Source organism: Sebastes umbrosus, chromosome 22 (genome assembly GCF_015220745.1).
Source record: "Sebastes umbrosus isolate fSebUmb1 chromosome 22, fSebUmb1.pri, whole genome shotgun sequence".
NCBI lineage: Eukaryota > Metazoa > Chordata > Actinopteri > Perciformes > Sebastidae > Sebastes > Sebastes umbrosus.
The window spans coordinates 21,142,987-21,167,198 of NC_051290.1; the positions used below are offsets into that span (position 1 = coordinate 21,142,987).

Here is a 24,212-nt window from a genome sequence, read left to right on the forward strand (position 1 = left end):
TACCCTTTAAATCTTTTACAATCCAACCTTCAACAAGTCTGCACAAATGCTGCTCTACTGGAGTGCATTTTTGATCTTTCCTGTCAGTAACTACATTTGACTACAATCATATTAAAGAGAAACATATTTACAATTACAGTTTGCCCAAATATTATTATTTTTTTCTAGCAAATGAAAACTACGGCACCTATTGTAAAGAAAAGCCAGGACAGTTCACACTTTGAGGAATAGTTCGACGATTTGGAAGATACTGTTATTGACTCTCTTGGTGGGAGTTAGATGAGGAGATCAATACCACTCTCACATTTGTTTAAATTTAAAGGTACAACCAACAGCCAATTAGCTTAGCTTAGCATAAAGACTGGAAACGGGGGGAAACAGCTAGCCTGGCTCTGTCCATTTTTTAAAAATATGCCTGACAGCACCTCCAACTAATTATATCTCATTTCTTTAATTTGAACAAAAAAAGCGTAAAAACAGCAGGTTGTGATTTTACAGGAGGTTATGTGGGACTATTTTTTATGCTACCTTCACACTAAGAGCGTCAAAAACTACAAAACGACTAGAGTGGCCAGCTACAGCGTCGGCAAGTCGCCGCGTCGAAGTGTTGCTCAAGCACTCGTTGACGTAGTTAGGTTGACGGCATTTTTTTTAGACGAAACAGAACAGGGTGAAACAAAAACATCTGATCGGTTGACGCTTCACCGCGTCATCAGAGCACTGAAAAAAGTCAGGCGTCAGTTTTGTGACTTCACGTCACCGGCTACCATTGAAAATGAATTGTAGCCTGCTGCTGTATCGCTGATAGTGTGAATACAGCTTCAGCTGGGAGCAGTGACTTCCTGTACTCCTCCAGGCTAGCTGTTTCCCCTTGTTTCCAGTCTTTATGCTAAGCTACGCCAACGGGCTGCTGGCTGTAAACTTTATATTTACTGTACAGAGCAGTATTAAGCTTCTCATCTGTCTCTTAGCAGGAAAGCAAATGCAGTGACTTTTAAAGGATGAAAATAAAAAAGGAAACAGAGTGTCAGGGTGAACGTGATAAGGAAGCAAAATGACACAAAGTGAGAGCAGTAAGCATGAGAAAATGAGACAAGCAGGACTGAAAGAATGAATATAACATTCTGCTATTTATTGTTAGAATAAACAAGAGAGCTGAGACTTATATTCCATATATAAAGTAACTTATAGACACATGAAAATGTATCTTAAAAGAAAAGACAATGTAATAGTGCAATAAGCAAAATGCAGAAACTTTTAGATGTAGAGATGCAAGTCTTACCTGGTCTCTTGCTGCTGTCTCCTCTCTCTCAGTGAGCCCTACCTCCTGTGTGTGTGACTGTGTTTGAGTCTGAAGGTGAATGACTGAGAGCCGGGAGCTCAGGATACTCCCCCGACACACAGCGTCACACACCCACCCAGCTCCAACCTGCAGCTCTGCCGTCACCAAAGCAAACACACACACATGCAAAAAGGACACACACACACACACACATGCAGCAAAGCACTCTCGCTCTCAAAGACTCTTTGTCTCTCTCTGACTCTTTTTACTTAACCACACACACCTCTTCTTCACATCCTTAAGCACACATTGACTTGGAGATAAAGTTGTGATTTAAAGTCAGTTACATGTGCATACTCATACAGGCCGAGTGAAAAACTGAAATATTTCAGCTCATAAAACATCCTACCACAAAGATCAAACATCCTGATATCAGTGGTTATCAGTCATCAACCATTAACGTCCTCAGCTGCTGACAGATAAACATGCAAAGCAGAAATGTGACTTTCAATTCAACTTTGACCTCAACTTCAACATACAATCCAACTTCTACAGTCCATAACACGTGGGAATGATGGCAACTCATTCACTTATTCAAATAATGTGACAACATAACTGTACATGAAGTCCTTACAGATGGCTGTTTTCCACCTGTAGCTGTATGAAACACATTATTATTCCGTTTCTGCCAATTGATCCTCCTAAATGCTACACGCTGTACCTTTAAGGGAGTTATTAATGGGGGAGGAGAATGTCTGCTGCTTATGTTCTAATATAATTACATTTCCATATGAAATCTGCCAAAAATGTTTTGCTAAAATGCACTCCCTTTTGTTAAGACTTTATCTAGGCCTACTGAAAAAAATAATTAAAGGTGCAGTGTGTAGGATTTGGCAGCATCTAATGTTGAGGTTGCAGATTGCAACCAACAGAAGTTTCTCCCGTGTGCCAAGCGTGTAAGAGAACTACAGTGGCCGACGCAAAAACGTGAATGTCTCTCTCTAGAACCAGTGTTTGGTTTGTCCATTCTGGGCTACTGTAGAAACATGGCGGCCGGCTCCGTGAAGAGGACCCGCTCCATATGTAAATATAAACGGCTCATTCTAAGCTAACGAAAACACAACGATTCATATTTTCAGGTTATTATACACTAGAGAAAACATACTTATTCATATGATATTTTTGCCAATAGATCCCCATAAATGTTACACACTGTTCCTTTAAATGATCCTATGTCTTTAAAAGGCATATCAATATGCTCATGAAGTTTTAAAGCACACAAAATTGAGTACCTTTAACCCGACTTTACAAAACAAAATGCCTTTAATTGTCAATCTGACTAGTCAGAGGTCATTTAATGGACTTTGGACGAATTTAAAAGAACCTTGTCTCATTAATAACCCATTAATAAATAACTCCGCAAACCATCCATAAGTGGCTTAATAGTGGCATGAATAAATCTTTTTTAAAACCTTACTTTTGGTCCATGGAATTTCTTAATAATGAATCGTAATTTAATGATGAAATTGATAACATTTATGAGATTTTAAAAAATCTAAGAAACTATGCGTGTATATAGATGGAATGAATTGAATGTTATCTTACTGTTTGGATGGTAAACACTGTGTCTGGGTGGGACAGGGAGTGGGAGCTGCTCAGCTGTGTGTGTGTGTGTGTGTGTGTTGAGTAATTACATACATCCCTGTTTTTCTTAAGTCAGCTTGAGGACGCACACACCTTCTTGTACATGCACACACATGCACACTGTGGACACACCAACATCGGGAAAACAACCATTAGATGGAGTGTGATATCAGGGTTATTTAAGGGTGAAAGTGTGACAGAGGAGATGACGATAGTTTAAACGTTACAGTAATTAAACTACTTTCTCGTGTCACAGGTGGTCTAGTCAACAGGTTTTTGTCTCTGAGTGAATCATTGTGCGTCTATATGACTTCAGTTCCTCTTACTCACCTCCAAGGGCACCTTCATCTTACAGGCCCCGTGTGAGCGTGCGTTGGGTGGTGAGGTACACTCTCACCTCCATATATGGTCACCGAGCAGCCGACTTCCCTGCAGAGAGGGTGGAACAGCCGTCAATCACACGGGCCTGTAAAAGCCTCAGCTGGGTTTGTGATCCCCGCCCACGTGGGTAATCATTGATGACGGTAGAGGACGCTGGAGGCAGGTTGCCATGGTCACAGTCAAGCAGTGGCATGTTTGGCACTGTAGACGGATGATTGACTTCGATGGTGAACCTAAAACATAGAATTAGAGATGTGGGTGGGATCATAAATAGGCAGACACAGATGATGTATACGTACTGTATGACAAGTCTGTGAAGGGTGACACTGTTACCTGACACACTCGGAGAACAGATGTGATGTTGGCTGCCTTTCAAATCACATGAAACAGGCAGGCGAGACAGCAACTTCTTCGTTGAGTCAGCGTTTCTTAAACTAGTCGGGGTCAGAATCCAAAATGTGTTGCAAGACAAAACCCTTAAAGAAGTGGAAGAGACAACAACAGCCAACTGTACGCAGCAAAAGTTTGACACGATTAGTAAATATAGGACCGCCACTATTTCTTCCATTTTGCCTGCAAACAGTTAAAGAGCAAAGTTAAAAACTATTTAGAGTAGGGATGCACCGATACCGATACCGGATCAGATATCGGGCCAATACTGACTCCAATAGCTGGATCGGGTAGCGGTGACAATGGATCCGATCTATTCTATTTAATTCTATGTTTATATATTATAAACATTACATACTGGAATTTGAATTCCTGTTTACATTTTGAACAACGTTTTGCCGTTTAAAAAGGTTTACACTTGAATTGTAATCCCTGTTAATTTTGAGGATTTTTGACAAAGTTGCTGATGTACGATTTATTATTTTAATAATAAATAAAAATTCTGATAATTTTTAAGATTCTTTACCAAGTTACTGGTGTATGATTTATTATTTTAATAATAAATACAAATTCTGTTATTTTTGAAGATTTTTTACCAAGTTGCTGGTATACAATTTGTTATTTTAATAATAAATAAAAAATCTGTTAATTTCTAAGATTTTTTACCAAGTTACTGGTGTACGATTCATTATTTTAATAATAAATACAAATTCTGTTAATTTTGAAGATTTTTTTTACCAAGTTACTGGTGTACGATTTATTATTTAAATAATAAACACAAATTCTGTTATTTTGGAAAAAATTTTAACAGGTTGCTGGTGTACGATTTACTATTTTAATAATAAATACAAATTGTATATTTTTGTATAATTTGTATAAATAAAATTTTAAATTGTGTTTATTTGTTACATTTTGTTTTACAAAGTTAGGAAAGTACCGTTTAGGTCAAGCCTGATGTTGCCTGTTATTGTTGTTACACATAAAGGAATGATCCCAGTCACTTCCACACAGTGAGGCACACAGCTTATTAATTAAACACTGGTATCGGATCGGTACTCTGTATCAGCCGATACCCAAAGCCCAGGTATCGCTATCGGTGTCGGGACTTAAAAAGTCGGATCGGTGCATCTCTGATTTAGAGATAAACACGAATCACTGAAGTTTAAAAAAAGACCAAAATACATTATCTAGTTTTACATTATCTAGGTTTATTTTCAAGGCCAAGGACAGACATGATCACATTGTACAATGTAAGGAACAATATTACAGTAATAAATATATAATACACCAGTAGAGAACTGACTTACAGGCACTAATAACACCGAAGCAGGCACTAGCTGTTTTTACAGTATCATACAACAGTAGCTGAGGAGCTATAATGTCATTTTGCTCTCTAGACTTCCAACTTTAGAGGATGTCGTGAAAGATAATCAACTTATATTTGATTTTTTTTTCAAATATACTATTGAAACATTGTAAAGTACCAGGGATTTCCTGCCTATTAAAGGCAAATTCAAGTCTTTTTCTTGTTGTCAGAGTGTGGAAATGTAAAGTGGACGGCGTGTTTATTGCATAAGGGATTTCTATGAGTTTCAGTAGTGTCGTTCCCTTATTCGGGACTTCTAAATGGATTCCTTGTGTTTTTAAAAAGCATTACTAGAAATATACATATAAAAATGCTGTTGTGATAATATTATTGAAAACCAGCATTTGTGCTCTGAGCTTTAACACTAACTGGGTGTGGATCCATTGCGTCTCTGTGTTTGTTGTTGTCTGTGTTGCAGCACAGTGTTGCTGACTTGCACAACTCGTGCGTGCAACACATGTGTATGAGAGCATAATAAATACAAGGCATATTTTCTTAATTAATATGTGGCTTTTGTTTATGTTATGACTACCGTTTATCATCAAAAATGCACCTTTGCTCCACAATACTACTACCTTGATTGCAAATGCAGACATTTTGATTAGACAGGTTGTATTTAGATTATCATCATGCCTATGATGGTGGTGATGTTGTTGTTTTTTTTGTTTTTTTTGACATATGATTAAAAAAAACACATCTATATGGCTGAATACGGACCTACGGACACTAATCACGCAAAAATTAGAAGCCATGCATGAATAAAGTGCTCCGTTGCAACTGTATCCCAGTAACAAATCAGTCAAAATGTTACTGATGAAGCTGGTTACAGATCAGATCCAACCAGCAGAGGAAACAGAGACAGGAGGCTGGAGCCCGACCCGGTGGAGCTCAGCCATAAAAATATCTGAATGCCTGGGCGCCTGGGTTAGCTCAGTTGGTAGAGCGGGCGTCCATGTATTAAGGCTTGGTCCTGACCGCGGCGGCCCGGGTTCGAATCCGGCCTGTGGCCCTTTCCGCATCCACTCTCTCTCTCCCCCCTTTCAAGACTCTATCCACTGTCCTGTCATAAAAATGGAAAATGCCCCCAAAAAAATAACTTTAAAAAAAAAAAAAAAAAAAAAAAATATCTGAATGCCAATCGGGAATGAGTTACACTGCAGGATTTAATCATTTAAGTCTGTAATAAGATGCATCGTTCCTCCAGCTTTAAGGAAAAATGTGTTTGTGGTTCTTTAAAAAAAATTAAAACTGGCGCCCCCATCAGGCAATTGTTTAAACTCCAGAGTCCTCCTCCACTGTACTGCTGGACAAAGACACCTAACCCACTAAAAACAAAAAACCCTGATACATACACCAACATACACTGTTAGAACAGCGAACACACTCACTCAATATATACACACACGCACGTACATTTACTACCCGACACAAAGAGACCAGATCAATTTAAATGTGACCTCTAACAGATATTTGTTTCTGTTTTACAGTATTTACAACGCAGAGATACATTACGCAGCATTAAACAGCAGAGTACCCTTTACAATGTGTGTGTGCGAGTGTGTGTGTGTGGTCCTCAGACCTCCACTGCACGGTCTGAACCCAGTCCCTGAGCCTGCAGAGCCTCCTCTCTCTTCATCTTGGGTTTCTCTGTCCGTGTGTGCCACACCAGCACCTACAAAAACACACACAATGAACGGACTTAAAATCAAACACAACATTTTGCTTAAAAATATACAGCAACTAGTGAGGCTCTTCTTTCCTACCACACACACACACACACACACGCACATCGAAGACATATCTCACTCGTGCTCTCAAGTCCTCCCTTGCTCTATCTTTCTCATTATGTCTCTAACAGACACATAACACACTCGTACTTTAGAGCAGTTGTCCGCTTTAGGCTCCAATTCGTCCATGGTGACCAGTCCCTGAAGGAGGCTGCTCTCCAGGAAGCCCATCGGTGCCTCTCCGTCAAAACAGGCCTCTGGATTGGCCAGGACCAGCTTGAGGGACACGGCGAAGCCGGCCATGTCCATTGGGAAGGGGCGACTGGGGCGCCAGCCGGTATGGAAGCGAACCACCTTAGAAGAATCATCAAAAACACAAATACAGTATTCTGAATTGGTAATAATTGAGTTGAAGTGGATCTGATAAGACATCAAAAGCAGCAAAGTCATAGGAGTCAATCACATATTAATTTGCTCTGTGCAATTTTGCCAATAAATTTATGTTTTTCTTAAAGGAACAGTGTGTAGGATTTGGCGTCATCTAGTGGTGTGGTTGCAGATTGCAAACAACTGAGTACCCCTCCGCTCACTCCTCCCTTTCCAAGACTGCGGTAACGTGAGCCACCGAGAGCAAAACCGTGGTAACGCCGTTCACCTCGCTCTGAGGTCATCCTCACCATAATAACTCTACTTTAGGAGCAGCAGCTGGCGTCACCACGGTTTTGCACTCGGCGGCTCACTTTACCACAGTGTCACAAGCATGTCAGAGAACTATACTGGCCTTCAGGTAAAAACATGAGAGTCTCTCAGGAGCCAGTGTTTGGTTTGTCCGTTCTGGGCTACTGTAGAAACATGGCGGAGCAACATGGCGGACTGTGTGAAGAGGACCAGCTCCCTATGTAGATATAAACGACTCATTCTAAGCTAACGAAAACATTACGATTCTTAGTTTCAGGTGATTAGACACTAATGAAAACATAGTTACACACTGGCCCTTTAAAAATGAAGCAAAACATGGGCTCATCAGCATTATTCATCTTAGACCCGTTCCTTCAGTTCCACAGTGGACAAACCACAAGATAAAAAAAAACACCTACCTTTCCTGCTTCAACCACAGGCCGCTCATATTTCATCCCTCCAACCAGCCCAACCGGCCACACCGACACTCGCTGGGTACTCCTCATCTGACACAAGACAAGAGGAACTTCTTCTTTAATCATGGCACATTTAAAAACAGACACTTCCTCAGCTGTAGACTTTATAGACATCGGTAACAAACGGAGGATCATCAAAACAGCACCCACCTCTTCAAATATCTGCAGGCTGTATGTGTTATCATCATCAGCGAAGTAAACCACCCCCTGCTGGTTGTCTCCTCCTGGCCGAGCCCTTCTGTCCTCCCTGAGCCACCGTAGACCTTCGTTCCTCTGCTCGACTCCACGAGGCTTCAGCCAGCTGGGGTCACCCTGAGGTGGAGAGTGAGCATTCAGGCCGAAAGTTTAAAAACGCTCTTTTGTTCAGACTTAAATGAGGAAGAATAGTGATGCAAACTTAAGAGGACAAAAATGTAGACGGTCTGGTGTGATTTTTGTCTCCACAATTGGCCGCCACGTCTCTACCCACCTCCTGCAGTTTGCGGTCCTTGGCGGTGGGCATGTGTAGGTGCGTGTAGGTCAGGCCACTCTTCACCAGGAGGTCAGTCACCAGTGGCGTCTTGTGCGGCGAGTCCTCCACCACGATCCAGTGGAGCTGAGGAACATGGAGGAAGGTCTGGGACAGACGGGTCAACTCGGCTTTCTGCACCAGCCTGGACGGGGAGAAATCAGAGGAAGTGTGTTTGTGTGTAAAAGATAAATCGATAGTAAAAGAGGAGGAAATGAGGTCGGGAAAGCGGCCTCCCTGGGCTACCTTGCGTATGTCGGGGTGATGACGAAGATGGTGGTCATGGCTGTCTGTTTGTGTGGTTGCTTGGTCGCCTCCGACTTCCTCATCTGCTCTTGAAGACGATGCAGCTCCCCCCGCAGCCGTGATATGATACGGTCTTTAGACACGTCGTGCTCTGCGCAGTCGCAGCGCTGACCTAAAAAGTGTTCGGTGCACAACAGACAAGACAGTGTAGTAGTAAACGCAAAAAATGGATTCTCCTGCCTATTAATTACTGCTTTCTTTGTTTTATTTTGTATGTTTGTTAACCTCTCTTGCCCAACTTTAAGATCAGCCAACCATCTATCATGGAAGCAGCATATTATACTGATGGATCCAAGTCTTCGTCGACCTTTTTCACAGCAGACATGTTGACATGTCATAGTAGGAAACAGGTGTGTTTCATAACATTAATGATGGCTGCATTACACTTAGGGGCAGCCCTGCTGGCTCACTGGAGACATCACTTTCACCTGTGCTTTTCCTACTATGACAAGTCAGAAAACTGCCTACTGTGAAAAAGGCAAGGCAGCTTTATTTGTATAGCACACTTCAGCAACAGGGAAATTCAAAGTGCTTTACATTAACATTCAAAGAACATTGCGACAAAGTGCAAAAGAACATTAAGATATAATTAAAACAGTTATAAAAACGTTAAAGATTAGAAAATAAAAACAAGCTAAAAATAAAAGCTAAGATAGAAGCTAAAATAGAGTATAATATACAAGAGTAAAAGCTCTAGTACAGTATATAAGATCATTATCTGGTTTAATAAAAGGCAGCAGCAAACAGGAAAGTTTGAAGCTTTGATTTAAAAGAACTCAGAGTTGTAGCGGTCCTGCAGGTTTCTGAGAGCTTGTTCCAGATATTTGCTGCATAAAAACTGAGCACTGCTTCTGCATGTTTAGTTGTGACTCTGGGGACACTAAGCAGACCTGATCCAGATGACCTGAGAGGTCTGGATGGTTCATAACACAGCAGAAGATCAGAAATTTATTTTGGCCCTAAACCATTTAGTGCTTTGTAAACCAGCAGCAGTATTTTGAAATCAATTCTCTGAGACAGGGTCCATCCATAAAGGTCCATTGAGAGTGTGTGGTGACCACTTACCAAGCTGCATCAGGGCATAGACGAGGCCCATGAGGGAGACCATGAAGTAGAGCACAAACACAGTCTTCAGCTTCAGCTTCATCCTCGTTGCCATGGTACCCTGACCACCTGAGAGGATGACAATATGAGACATTGATAGTCACAAAGCATTACTTTCATTTATCAGCTGATACTTGTGTCTCGAGGATTGTAACTGAGGATCTTGTGATGTTCAGGATGTGTTCACATTCAGTGTCTAGTAGAAGCTGAGTGCGGGTTTGTGTACGTTATCCCTCAGAAGGTCGGCTGATGTGAAGCTGCTTGATGATAAACCAGAGTTAGCTAGGCTGTGTTAGCCTGACAATCTGTTTTAACAGTAAACAGCTCAACTCACCGGAGGCGGGAAACCGTGGAAGACGTTAACGGTGACGTTAGAGTTGAGTTATGACCTCAAAGGTTCATGCCATCTTGTACAGATGCGAGCAAAGACAGCTCAGTGCATCAGAAACATCTTCCATTCATTCAGCTAAAGGCTTCTTCTTCTCTCTGCAGCGATGCACCAACAACTTCCGGTTTCAGTGCAACACGGTAAGGAGTCCCCCTCAGAGCGTCACAAGTAGTTCCACATCAATCCTGCACAAGATTCACAAGTTTATATGGCTAACATGATATTCATGCCTTGAAAAAGACAAATTATAGTTTTTAAGTGGGGCGAACTCCTGTTTAGTCTTCTACTTTCAACATCTACAAATATTAAAACAAAATACTTATTTTGTATATTGAGTGTAGCTGCTAGAAAAGCAATTACTAAGAAATGGCTTAAAGCAGATTACCCCATCATTAGAGAACTGGTATGATGTTATTTATGAAATATTTGTATATTACTTTCTCAATGAGGCTTCAAGAAATTAAATTTGAGGACATTTGGAAGTAGTGGAAAAAGTATATTTCCCCAAAATGCCCTTCTTTTGTTTAATTTTTCTTTTTTTCTAAATGTAATTTTTTTATTGTTATTCATTTGATCTTATTTCACATGAAAAGCACCCCATGTTCTATTTGTATGTTCTATAATTTCATTGTTAAAAGTGGAAAAGTTGGTTCACTTCATATTTGTATCTAATTAAGTATGTTCATGTAAATGTCTGAGTAAAAACAAATAAAGGAAAAACTAAATGAAAAAAAAAAAAAAAAAGTGAAAAAAAAAAAGAAAAAGGCAAATTAAAGAACTGTTAATGCTTCCACTATTATATTGTATGAAAACAGAAGGAGTTATTACTGTGGAAGTCCATTTACACCAAGAGGATACATGAAACATGGAGCACAATGAAAATAAAAATAAACTCATGGTAAGTCAGAATTAAAATAATAAAAATGATCATTTAAATAATTTATCAGTAACTAAATTACTGATAAATTATAATTACAATTATCTATAAGTAATTCTAAGTACTTATTTCCTTTTCCACTCTCTATATGTTCCTCTGTTTAGTCCCTTGAAAAGAAGAATTAAAGAAAACAAAAGGGCATCTCTTGAAAAGTCAAACAACTTTCCTTTATTTGTAACATACAAATAAAACACTGACAAGGCAGAATGACTTAGTTTTCCCTTTCATTGTCGTTTATGGACAGGACTGTAACACTCACTCTCAAACATGGAGTTTTACTTTTTAACATGTTCAAAAAGTGTTTCACCTGTAAAAGGCCAAGAAATGAAAATGAAGACGGATCCACAACAGCTTATATATATACACAGAGAAAAAGACCAAGAGAAGGATCTATGATTTTGTGAGGGTATGTAACCATTTCCTAAAATAAAAGTACTCACTGACGTAAAATAAACGGGTTAAGTTTAGGCTCATTTTTCAAACTGAAGATATTTTCACAAAAAGCATTTTTACTTTCAGTGAGCCTTTTTTTTAAAAAGACAGCCCAACTATCTGGATTTAATGTAACAACTGAGCACTGATCTAGAGTCAGTTCAAACGTCGTGTCATTCACTTTCATGCAATTTCACATTTCCAAGGCATAGAGGAGCTTTTTATTTTACTGTAACACATCGTAAAAATAAAAATCACCTCCTCAAAAAGTGGTGTTATCAGTTTCTTTAAATACTATGGCATGACACACAAACAAGAACTGACTCTAGGTCAGAGCTGTGGCCAATCCAATCCAGCGAACTGTTAAATAAAACTGATGAGGTTTGATTACGTTTGATTAACCTGAGAGAGAGACTGTCAGTCGGTTGATTTACTACCACTATGTACAACATCCTCTTTTTATTGGAACCTATGCAGTACAAAAAATGACTCACTGTACTTATCAGAAGGTAGTCTAGAACTAAAACAAGCAATATGTTGTTTAATTGGTTTTGTTGTTCATGATCAAACAAGCATGAGACACCAATATGTCGTCTCTAGGTGCTGAATAGTTTTTTTGTCTCTACCAAGTCTGGAAACAACCTGAAACTTTCACCCCAGGATCTGGACTTTCCAAAAGGGGGCTTTTTTTTTTGGTGATAACATTTTGTCCTTTTTGCAACACAGATTATTTCAGTATCTAGGTGTAAGAAAGTGTCTGTCAACTTCACATTTCAGTCTCCCCTGCATCACATACTCTGACCAGGCATTATGAAATCTCAAGTTGAGCCTTGATATGACCGGTTTTTAAAAAACATTTCGAAACGTACCATTCGAAGCCCTTCACAGCCACACTACAGAAGAGGAATCTGAACATCCACAGCAGTGTAAAGTGATATCTTTTACACCTTCAGCCCACAAGGAGAATCTGTACAAAACTGACTACAGTCCTGGAATTAAAGGGTTTTATGGTGGTTTCAAGATGGGGCTTCTAACCCAGCCGACTGGCACTCGAAACTGTCCAAAAATACCCTGAAGGCTTTGTAAACAGATATGAAATCAACCAGATCAAAGTCTCTAAAATCCTACGTGGAGCTCCTACAAGAATCTTGGCAGTGGGATTATTCTGGACCAATTAGAAGTGAATGGGCAGTACAACTCTTACAGTACTTTGTGCCAAGATGCTTTAAGGAATACCAAACTTCAAACTTTAAATTCCACACACCTCCTCCTATCACATACTTCTAACATGCACTGGTGTTCAGGGGGTATTTGTACGAAATATTGAAGTAATGCTAGTGGTCCCACATGAGGATTTTAGAAGCGGCATCGCTGTCAATTGATCATGATTTAGGACTTTTGTTTTCTAAATTCTGTCATACAAACTAATGACAGCGGGCTGGGGAAACAGGTGATGACTGAGGAGAAGAAGAGCAACAACGACCATAAAAAAAACACTTTCAGTGCTCTGCAATTACTTCCATCATCCATCCATCCATCCAATCCGTGTTCCCTCCTCCAAGTTAACATAGCATTCATCGGCTTCACACGGCCACGTAATGAGACTTCTACCGATCCTCATCCATGTTAAATCAATATGATTTGCTCATGCTAACGAAATATGTAAGAGAAGGGATGGAGGATGGAGTTTTTAGTATTTCTTAAATACAGCTAAAAAGGTAGCGTCAACATCAACTTGTTTATCGTTAGTACCCTAGAACGAAGAGGCGAGCAGGAGTGATGCAATTGTACAAAAGGTGAGTAAAGATGAGAGCAACGTGAACGGGCGTGCGGTCATCGTTCGACACCTTTAGGACGCGGAGGGAGAACGGAGGCAGAAAGGACAGGGGGGGTGAACTTTTTACAGATGTGAAGCACGGGAAAACAACGGATGGGGAGTTGAACGTGTAAGCACGGAAACAAGATAAAGATGGTGGGAAGAAAGGGGAAAATTAATGAATGAATGAAGCCGAAAACAGAGTCATGACATGTACCTCTGATAAGGAATTATGGCTGGGGGTTAAAGCAATTTGAACATCTAAATGAGCCAGAGTCATACTGGGATTGTTTTCTAGGTTGGATGCAGATTTGACAGCAACAGATGATGAGGAATTTAATATTTTTTATTGACTAACTGGGGAAGAACGGAAAGCATAATAAAGAAAAGGGCAATCTTGGACATCTTGTCTCATAAGTTATAAAAATTAAAAGCAAGGGAGACGCCTATAGATTTATCACCTGATTAGAGAAGATGGGTGGTGCCAATAGTGGAGTGTTATCTTGTAACAGTAGTATATAATGTTTTTTACTTTTGTTACAAAAACGATTTACAAGCCATATGTGCATATAACTTACAGTCTAACAGGTGACATAACAGTACAGCAGGGCTGCTCAGACTGTGTTTCTGGGACCCGAATGTGAGTAGATTCAGCCTAATCCTGGGACCCTGGTTCAGTGAAACAAGCTCTCATCGTGAGGTCCCAAAGAAATCAGGGGCTGTATAACAGAAACTGACTAACTCTTCTTGAGTGAGGGCATGATTTATTTAGAAAAATGTACTCTGAAATCTTGACTTGAGGTAGTAAGTTTCTATAATACAGCCTTAGGCCAAGAAGCTAGTTTAAGAAGCACTGCAGAGTGATTGGATACAGTAGGAGGAGGTGAGAGCAGGGTGGGATGAGGTTCTTTGTGGTGGTAGAAAATGTCAGCAGTTAGCTTTTTCTTGACTGGGAACTACTAATTGTCATCATTAACTGGGATAAGAGAATGAGAAAAGATGGCTTGGACATTGAACCAAGAAGTAAGAAAGAAAAGAACAGGAGCTATGTGTGAAAGCTCACACTGCATACTGCTTTTTGGAGCAAGAATACACAAAAAAAAAACATAAATCTCAATCCATAATGCGACACCAATATCTGTAGCCGGGTATTCCCCCGCCATCGGTTCACTTTTAACGGCGCTCTACAGCCGGTCAAACTGAAAACGCTTGCAGTGTAGCAGGCAGCTCAAAGCTTTCACACACAGCCATGAAAAGTTGCTGGCTTTTTTTTAACCAATCATTTAAAAAGGTGTGACTGAAGCGGATCAGTGGCAGCAGCCCCCGCAGTGCCCGCCCCCGTGGGTGTGTCCCGCCGAGGCCTCGCCGTGTTTGGTCCGCCGGCTGAGGATCTCGTAAGAGCAGTCGTCGCCACAGCAACCGGACATGCTTGGCGAAGTCTCGTCGATCTCAAACCTAGATGTGCGGAGAGACAGAGGGGGGTCAGTTAACGAGAGTGGAGGAGGACGGAGAAGTTACATGAAGAGTCATTTTTGGAAGTGTGAAGGCAGCCGTCAACACTGAAACTCCTTATTCTGGATCTATTAGCCTGATTTTAACTAGAACAATTACTCACTACTTACTTACTGACATAATATTGACATATATACTGTTGGACAAAAGAAGCCTATAGTATAATGAGATCTAGCCAGACAGCCCTTTCCGACGGGAAACTGAAGCCGTTATCTATGCTTGCTTCAAAGCCACCAGACTCCTTTGACAAAAATAGTAATTTTACCTATCAGAACACGGGGGCTGCTGGTCTACCGCTGCCTCGATCAGTTAGTTTGTTTGTGTTATTGTGTGACTTTGGTATTTTAAAGGTTTAGCTCGGATTCACTAAAGTCACAAAATAACACAAACAAACTGATCGATGGAGGCAGCGGTAGATCAGCAACGCCTGTGTTCTGTGAGGTAAAATTATAGTTTTTTTCAATGGAGTCTGGTGGCTTAAGCCAGAGCGTAGATGGACTCAACGGCTTCATTTTCCCGTCGGACGGCAAGGTAAAGCAGTGAAGATTCTAAGTATAGTAAAGTGATATTTCTTCTTTTAGGTGGCTAAAATAGAGCCAGTCTACTCACTGTAAAGCTTCTCTGAAGAACTGGTAAGCCCCGTGGTTGTGTTTGAAAACTGTCAACATCACTTTCTTCATCTGTGTACTGGACAGGAAGAGCAAGAGAGCAGAAAGGAAACACGTTAGTTTCACATGGTTGAAAGATGCGATGGACATATTTTCCTTAAAAAGGATGCCCTGTGGAGTTTTCTTGTAAACAAACTAAAGTTGTCGTCTGTATCCTTACTAACATGTTTAAATGCATTTCCTTTCTCATAAAAAACACATTGGCTGTATTCAAAACCGCCTTCTACATACTACTGACGAACGCAGTAGACAGTACATACTGCATTCCTCAGTAGTATGTAGTACAAAACTGTTAAATCGATTTATTTTGCAGCATGCTAGGCCAGGCTTTAGCCATTAATCCAGCTCTTAAAACACTGGACAAAAAAATAACTTGTACCACTATTACAATATTATCTTAATACAACTTTTTGAGCTTTGATATTTTTTTTGTTTTTGACCAATGTTTGTTTATTTTATAAGATACTGCATGTTTAGCTCCTCCACCCCTTAAACTATTTATTCTAACAGCTCATAGTGAAGTAAGACAAACAGGATCATCAACGAGGGGAGACGGGAAATATCAAACATTGATCCACATCATTTACTCAAACTGCTTTTTTAGTTAAAGCCACAAAGTCCCCTTGTCATGCGTTCGAGCAAGCTACGCAGGCAGACGGATTGTGGAGCTTTTCAACACCAAAAGGGCAGATAAACAAAGGTTCCTGTTAATTTTATAATGGACATTTGTGTTGTGATATTTAAACAAACCATCCGTCAACAAGGAAATAAAAGCCCCTCGTCCACAGACCGGTCTCTAGAGAGCTCCAGCCAGCTCATAGCGGTCTCTGAGCGTGACTACCCGGCTGGCGAGGTAGCGACCCCGGCAGGTGCTAGCTTGCTGTCACGACAGATTGTGGAGCTTTTAAACTCCAAAAGCGTTGGAACAAATATTCAATCCACCATCAATTTACGTAAAACTGCCAATATTCAAAATCTACAGTTGATTTCTCGCCTAAAAAACTTTCGTAAGCGAATTTAGTGATGAAATAGCTACGAAAAATGTAAAAAAACGAGCCGTTTTTGTCTGCTGTTGTTGTAACGTAGCCTGTACCGTTCCAGCACTTTGCATTGTGGGATACAATAGGCAAGGTAGACTGGTCCAATGCATACTGGAGATTTGTTCCAAATCAGTACGACAGCCGGGTATTCTTGGCGTACTGTGGATTTTGCTTTTGTTTGCATACTGCATACTACATTTTGGTCAAATCAGTACGTACCTCTAGTATAGTATGAGGTTTCAAATACGGTCATTGTAATAAAACTGTTCAATAACAGTAAATGGGTTCAAAGGTTGACAGGATCACGGCAGCTGTAGATTTTACCTGTTAGCGATGAGCTGTAGTATCTGGATGAGGAACTTCCCGAGTCCTTTCCTCCGCACTCGGCTCTCTAACTGCACCTCATAGCTGGAGAGTCGAGACAACAAGTCGGACCAGAGTGAGCGTATTGTAAAGTTTAGTAACAAGTGAAACACATCTTTTCTCCACTTGTTATAATAAAAGCTGGAACTTAAATAAATAAATCCACAAACTTGTGGCAGCCTTACCAATATAAAACCTCCTCCCCACACTCCACGTCGAACCGGAAGTGAGAGAAGGCCACCGGGGCGGAGTCTCCGTCGCGGGCCAGTAGGTACCACGCCCTCTCGTCGTTCATCTCATCCCTCTTTTCCCTCTCCTTCCACCCCCACTCGCTCTGCTCGTACCTGCAGCGCGGCAACAAAAAAAAAAAAAAGAATATCTCAAACGTGACCTGGCATGCTAATTTTTACCCTCTCATTTCTCCCCATCATCAGGCTCTCGTAAAAAAGGACACGATTTCTAAATGGAACAAATTAAGTTTCAACTGACTGGCTTCCATTCGCTAAAATGAACACTATTCACATTCTGGCAAAGTGAGAGGAGATCAATTGTAGTAATTTCTCTGTCTGCATTACCTCTGCTCTCATATCCACAGGCTCCCCACTGAGTGTAATTTCATTCATACTCATATATACGTGTTTGATGTCACTCTCCAATTTCTGGCTTGTCTGCACTTCTTCTTCTATCTATCCATTTTCAGCTGTAATCTACCACTCACAAGCCTGTTGATCCCTGTTATAGATGGGTCACTCTGTTCCTGAACTACACTTTGAACTACAAGAACAGACTTCTTACAGTGTCTGCATGTTGGCTCTGGTGAGTTCGAAGGCCCACTCCACAGACAGCGGGTTGAGGGTGGTCACTCTCTTACACTCTATCTGCAGGTTCAGCCTGGACAAGTGGAAGGACAAGTAAACAGGGTCAATAACATCAACAATGTGTGTGAGTGTGTGTGTATGAGTCAGTCTACACTGTAGTAAAGTGAGAGAAAGACCAAACAAAGAACAGACAGAAATAGCAGCAGCAGATCAACCAAAATTAAACAAGTATGTATTTCATGAAACACTGAATAAGACCTTTGTAGGCGTACAAAGCATTACGTACCCATTTCTGTCGTACTTTTTGAAGGCTGGGAAGGCAGCCAGTGGGTCATCAAGCTGTGACGAGAAGAGGCAAAATTAGATTCAAAAACACTAAATGATCCCCTTCAATACCGAGTCTTATCACACTGCCCCCCTTTCAAACACTGACATTTTAGTTTGGACATCTTATGTACACATATTTCAAAAGATACTGTGACTTTAAATTGGCCTGTATAGCTGAAATTATGAATTGATTATGTAATTAGTTGATCAACATAAATCAGACACTTTTAACCCTCCATGACCTGAGGCATTGTGGGCGATCCCGACCGACTTTACCGTCTTTAAGTTCAGTTTTAGAGCTAGAACGAAGCTACAGATATCATATGAAACGAGAAAACCCGAGGAATCCATTGAAACCATGGATATCATGCCATGATAGCTTGTCAAGGAGGAGGCTAAATAAAAAAAACTTTACAAGGAAAAACTTTCATGGCCATTTTCAAAGGGGGCCCTCGACCTCTGACCTCAAGATGATGTGACTGAAAGTTGGTTCAATAGGTACCCCTAAGTCTTCCCTTTACAGACATGCCCACTTTATGATCATCACATGCAGTTTGGGGCAAAAAACATGCATTTTTCTTTTATTTATGCAGTATAAATGAGTTATTTTCACCTATACAAAATTGGTGTATTTGAATATTTCTGCATACTGGGGTCCCTAAACAGCCTTGGAATCGCATAAATTGTGTATCACTGTAAAGCTCAGACTCCAATGATCCAATGAGCCCAATTGTAATAATGTGTAATGATGTTAGTCCCCATAATTGATTTTTCCTTGAAAAATGACAAATATATAGCTGTTTATAGCTTCTCAAATGTAATGATTAGCGGTTTCTCTTTGTCTTAAATGATAGTAAACTAAATATCTTTGGGTTTTGAACTGTTGGTTGGACAAAACAAGTTGTCACTATGGGCTCTGGGAAATTTAAGTTGGCAGTTAAACCGTTTTCTGACATTTAATGGACAAAAAAAAACATTAAAAAATCATAGGCAGATTAATTACTAATGAAAATGATCATTAGTTACACTACACTTCTGTATTTCAAATCATTTTTATATATTTATTATATTATATAAATATTTATTTGTGAATGCCGTAAACCCCCCACAAATAGACAGTAAAAGTGACAATACTTCTAATCCAAGCATCTCTCGGGCTCAACTACAGGCTCTGGAGCCTAAATAGGCCAAACGGGGCCCATACAGGCAGTTAAATTACAGGGTGTTAGTAGTGTTATAGCCCTCATTAGTCACTCATAACAAGCGCCCACAAACTCAGCTTCTCCTTGGCCCTGAGAGTATACATAATATCAAATTAAGAAGACCCCTCTTCTTGCACAGATTATGAGACATTGGGCCCCTGGGCACACAAAGGAAAGAGGATTGAGACACAAATAAATATCAGTTCAGACTTCAGTAGATATATTTAAGGATCAGACTTAGGACATCCCTACTTTGGAATGAGCCATTTGATTTTTCCCCATGACAAATGGTTATAACATTCAATTGAAACAGAAGCTCTTGTTTAGGGGCCCTCACGCCTTCGCCCCCCGGGGCCTGTTCAGTCATCCAGCCATCCACTATAAGGTCACAGAGAAACTATCAGAAGCTGAATCTACCATCAAATGTTTTTTAAAGCAGTGAATACACTATTTGTTCCTTTGACACAAAAGTCTTAGTCAAGATTCATCACTGCTGGCGAGAGCACAAACAAACAGAAAAGTTACTTTGGGAGAATTTCTTGCATTCCTCCTCTGTTGGCACATCAACAGTGCAGAGGGGCGGGGGGGAGAACAGCATGCAGTGCCCCATTTAGGGACAAAGTGACACAGAAAAAGTAATAAGCGCAGGCAGGCCTGTTCAGAGCTCGAGGAGAGGGCGTGAGCTTTGTTCTCCTCCGGGTTTCAATAAGGTTTCTCTCTAGCCCACCTCCAAGCTCCATGGCCAGGATTTAATAATGTCCATCAATTATGCATAAAGAAACATATGGCACTGCATTTGGCGTGTGAATATCAATTAATTCAGGGTAAGGAGGGCATCCCCATCTTTTGGTGTCATCACATGGAAGCATGTCTATTATTGCAACTTAACAAGTGATGAAAATCACAGCTCACAGTGGAGGTTTTGAGTGCCGTGCTCGATGCAATCTGAATCCACTGGAAAGCCTGAAACGGCGCGTAAAAAGGGTCAAGTGGTGGATGCTTTTATGTGGAGCACTTAGTTGAGAGTGTGCATTCATTGTTAACATCAAGGCAATGCCATTATCAGCTGTCAAACTACACAAATGTTGCGCTTTGTTTTGCAGGCGGCAAGCAGCTAACAAGTCCAATTCCTTAAGTAGTTTCAACTCCATCTCCCCAAAGATCAGAAGCCCTCCATGTGGCCCTCTCCCGAGGCTGACAGCAGCTACCACGCTAGTTAATCTGCAACCACAATCACCTTATTGGCTGCGTCCACCTTGGCACACACGGCGTCCATGGCTGCCCTCTCCTCCTGACGCCGGGCTTTCTTCTCCTTTGCTCTGTTGGACTTCCTCTGGACACAGGAAATAAGGAAGAGGATGAATGGAGGAATGTGATGAAGAGAAAGGAAGGGACGGAGGAACAGATGAGACAGACAATATGGAAGAGAGGAGGATTGAAAGGAGACGGGACACAAAGGTCGAGGGGTAAAAAGAAAGGAAAGAGGAAGTGACATCATTTTATCCCCACTACTCTTCATTCAACCACTTTCTGATCAGGCCACCGTTCACTGACAGACAATGAATTATATCCGTTTAAGTGGAGACACCAACAGGTGAATAGAGTCAAAAATGAATAGATATTGACACGAAACTTCCCCAGTTGATTACTTGCATTAAGAAAAATATTTTTTGTATTACAAGTTTTCTGAAAATATGTTTAAATATTCAAATGAGGCATTATCTTATTAAATATGTGCTAATTTGCATACATTACCAGAACAGAAATGTGAACATTGGATAAAGACAGCTTCAAAATGCTTGTTTCATTTTATTGACATATTAATGCCAAAGGTTTTTACAGAGGGAATTCTGGATATCTCTTTGAATCACTCCATAAATCAGAAAATACCATCAACAGCACTAAAAAAGAAAAAGAAAAAAATGTCGCCATGTTTTTAGGGATAAAATGTTCCATAAATTAAGCCTCTAAATTACCAGTAGTATTTTTTTGTTTCTGTGAGTGCACACCTCAGTCGCAGCAGCATTTTATCACACACTAACATGACAAAACAAAGACACGAGAACACAACAAACCTAAGAACAAGTACAACCAGAAACACCAAAGTAAAACTCTAATGAAGGTCATTAGAGGACATGCAGAAGTTAAAAACAAACATGATCATCTATAAAAACAGCAATAGCAAAACAACAATAGCAAGTTTAAAAAAAAAAAAAAAAAAAAAAAAAAAAAAAAAGAGCATTCATATTGATATGAGCAGCTTTTATGACCACCATTTGTCAATGCTGTGTGAAACAGCGGAGTGTTTATATCGCTGATGTTGCACATTGCTCTCGGTGCATGGGATTATAGTATTGGAGAAATCTTCTGATACTGATATTCATAATTGAGCCTGCCTCTTGGCTTGATGTCCAATGCTAGTATCAGCAATGGTGCAGCCATAATTCACACAAAATTATTACTCTAACTGCATCTTTGTCTGGCCAGCCAAACTTTAAAAGCTGCTATAAATATGTCTCTACCAGGTGCAATACCATAAATAGTGATTATTAGCCATCTTTAAAATTATTGACACCTGCAATTTATAGAGAAAAAATTACATTTTATTGATGGAAAATAATCATTAGTTGTAGCCAGTATAGATTCAAGCCCTTTATTGTCATTGTGTAGTACAACGAAATTAGATTGTGACAATCCCATAGGTGCTAAAAAATATAATACAATAAAAAAAGAGGTAGTGCAATATAAATATAAAAAAATAAAAGATAATACAATATAAAATATAAAAATACAATATGTATATTGGTGAGATGACAGTTTTGCCAGATTATTGCACAAAGTGTCCGTCAGATAATTAAATAATTATTGCACAGCATCATATAATTATTGCACAGAGTGATCAGCATGTATATGTATATATATATATATATGTTGTATGTAGCTAAAAATGCACCACCCATCATGGGAAGTATTTACATGTTAATCAGTGACATGTTTACAAGAAATGGTGCATTCATGAAACAAACAATACTGGACAAATTAAGTAGGAATTATCTAAATCCCTTCATTAGATCCAGACCTGAATGAGAAGAGGGAACGATTATAGGGAAGGAATGCACTGAATTGGCCAACTTTAGCTCCCAGCATTAAGTCTGTACCAAGCACCAAGCACAGAGAGGCTGCACTGTGCAGACACGTGGATTGGTATAGTGAAAGTGGAGGATGAACTCAAAGTCTGCTTAGACAGACATACTCAACTTATGGAAACTAACTCAGCTTTACAGCTCGAGTGCAGGCCTGTCTGGTGCTGAGGACTATTCACATCCAACAAGTCTGAGTTTATCATAACCAGGTGGGCTAAAAAAGGCACTAGTGGGTAAAACACACACACACAGACAGAGAGGTGATTAGCATGAGCAGCTAGCAGAGCAGGCGTCATTAATGTTGCATTCCTAAGTGGCTAGCAGCTGAGCTAGCAGGCTAACAATGGCTCATCACTGAGAGGAGAAGTTAACAGAGCATACGGAGAGGACAATGCAGGAGTAATGAAGCTAAATGAAGCTATATGTGAGCTTGAGCTAAAGCTACAACGCTATGTGGAGGCAGCTACACGGCTAGCAGATATGAGCCCACCTCTGGCTACCTCCACCATGGTCTCTCTCTCTCTTCCTCCCTCCTTCTTTCTTCCTCTCCTCTCTCTCACCATCACGCATTTACATCCACCTCTCATTGTGTCCTCTCTCTCAGAGACATTAAGCACAACAACTCACCCCCATGTCCTCAGCGGTGTCCTATCGGTCCCCCTGGAGACAGAAACACACCTATTGTCCCCTTGTGTTGGACTGAGTTGTGTCCCTGCAGACAGACAGAGAGCTGGAGCAGATTACTATGACAATGAGACAGAGACAGAGAGGAGCTAACGAGGCTAGCTGGATGTAGCACCGGCCGCTGGCTGAGAGGAGCAGCAGTTTTAGACGCAGATCTGATTAAAACGTCAATGAAAAAAAAGCTGCTTTTTGTTCTCTTTAAATCGGATTGGCGCCAAGAGTGCGAGGCTGAATGTATTACAGGTCCCTTCCTTCCTTCCTTCCTTCCTCTCTCCTTTACTCTCCTCTTTCCTCTCTCCTCTCCGTCGCCTCCAACTATGATACATTCACGTGCTCTCCGCCGGCTCAGACATATGAGGCCCATATGGAGGCACACATTGGACCTGAACACCTGCTCCAAACACTTTGGGGAAAGTCGTATTTTTTAATATTGTTGATGTACTTTTTTTTTTTTACCAAGCAAAGTCAAAGTTTCCTAAATGTTGCTTAGAGCGAGTGGAGGAGGAACCATTATTCAGTAGCAATACCACAATGTACAAGTGAAATCATGTATTGTCAGCTAAGTGTACTTCATATTAAAGGTGAAAGTTCTCATTATGCAGCAGAAAGTACGACCAGGAGTATTAGGACCAGATTGAGGGAAAACAAATCTGAGATTTCGAGTATAAAGTCATAAATTTACGAGAAAAAAAGTTGTAGTATTATGAGAATAAAGTCATAAGTTTACGAGAAAAAAAGTTGTAATATTATGAGAATAAAGTCATAAATTTACGAGAAAAAAAAGTTGTAATATGAGAATAAAGTCATAAGTTTATGAGAAAAAAAGTTGTAATATTATGAGAATCAAGTCACAGGTTTACAAGAAAAAGTTGTAATTTTATGAGAATAAAGTCATAAGTTTAAGAGAAAAAAAGTTATAATATTATGAGAATAAAGTCATAAGTTTATGAGAAAAAAAAGTTATAATATTATGAGAATAAAGTCATATGTTTATGAGAAAAAAATTGTAATATGAGAATA

At 40.1% G+C, this 24,212-nt stretch overlaps 3 protein-coding genes across 8 annotated transcripts in view; all 3 read right to left on the minus strand.

Annotated features, from left to right (window-relative positions):
- Positions 1-24,212, minus strand: part of sb:cb1058 (uncharacterized protein LOC394209 homolog) — a 37,016-nt gene that overhangs the window by 4,650 nt on the left and 8,154 nt on the right. Inside the window, exons 2-3 of one of the 4 annotated variants that reach the window (XM_037757732.1) lie at positions 19,489-19,494; positions 1,283-1,309 (exon numbers count right to left, since the gene is read on the minus strand). The gene's annotated coding sequence lies outside the window, so the exon portion shown is untranslated. Of the gene's footprint in view, positions 1-1,282; positions 2,192-3,256; positions 3,541-3,640; positions 4,044-19,488; positions 19,495-24,212 lie in introns of those variants that run through there. The other 3 variants (XM_037757734.1, XM_037757733.1, XM_037757731.1) reach the window with 3 other exon arrangements.
- On the minus strand, positions 6,281-10,387 carry b3gat3 (beta-1,3-glucuronyltransferase 3 (glucuronosyltransferase I)). Of its 2 annotated transcripts, none has more exons than XM_037757730.1 (8): positions 10,197-10,387; positions 9,824-9,923; positions 8,699-8,870; positions 8,414-8,597; positions 8,095-8,256; positions 7,888-7,974; positions 6,941-7,144; positions 6,281-6,735 (listed from the first exon to the last, which is right to left on the minus strand). In XM_037757730.1, the coding sequence occupies exons 2-8, from the start codon at positions 9,915-9,917 to the stop codon at positions 6,637-6,639; spliced, it is 1,002 nt and encodes a 333-aa protein (XP_037613658.1). In that variant the 5' UTR covers positions 9,918-9,923; positions 10,197-10,387; the 3' UTR covers positions 6,281-6,636. The 2 variants fall into 2 exon arrangements, with proteins under 2 accessions (XP_037613658.1, XP_037613656.1); XM_037757728.1 differs by having other exon boundaries at positions 9,824-9,931; positions 10,197-10,386.
- Positions 11,329-23,554, minus strand: naa40 (N-alpha-acetyltransferase 40, NatD catalytic subunit). Of its 2 annotated transcripts, none has more exons than XM_037757735.1 (8): positions 23,136-23,554; positions 20,603-20,698; positions 18,123-18,175; positions 17,814-17,909; positions 17,204-17,362; positions 16,980-17,063; positions 15,557-15,634; positions 11,329-14,890 (listed from the first exon to the last, which is right to left on the minus strand). In XM_037757735.1, exons 1-8 carry the CDS (start codon positions 23,139-23,141, stop codon positions 14,743-14,745), a joined length of 720 nt encoding a protein of 239 aa, XP_037613663.1. In that variant the 5' UTR covers positions 23,142-23,554; the 3' UTR covers positions 11,329-14,742. The 2 variants fall into 2 exon arrangements, with proteins under 2 accessions (XP_037613663.1, XP_037613664.1); XM_037757736.1 differs by lacking the exon at positions 23,136-23,554 and adding an exon at positions 22,861-22,983.

Bases quoted from the DNA above. Each gene is read 5' to 3' on its own strand.
- b3gat3 (XM_037757730.1), bottom strand. From the start codon at position 9,917: ATGGCAACGAGGATGAAGCTGAAGCTGAAGACTGTGTTTGTGCTCTAC. The intron at 8,598-8,698 runs GTAGCCCAGGGA...CTCCCCGTCCAG, and splicing joins ATCACCCCGACATACGCAAG to GCTGGTGCAGAAAGCCGAGT. The intron at 7,145-7,887 runs GTAGGTGTTTTT...GATTCTTCTAAG, and splicing joins CTGTGGTTGAAGCAGGAAAG to GTGGTTCGCTTCCATACCGG.
- naa40 (XM_037757735.1), bottom strand. The intron at 18,176-20,602 runs GTGATTGTGGTT...TTCTCGTCACAG, and splicing joins AGGTGGACGCAGCCAATAAG to CTTGATGACCCACTGGCTGC. The intron at 15,635-16,979 runs GTAAAATCTACA...CTTCCTGTCCAG, and splicing joins CTACAGCTCATCGCTAACAG to TACACAGATGAAGAAAGTGA.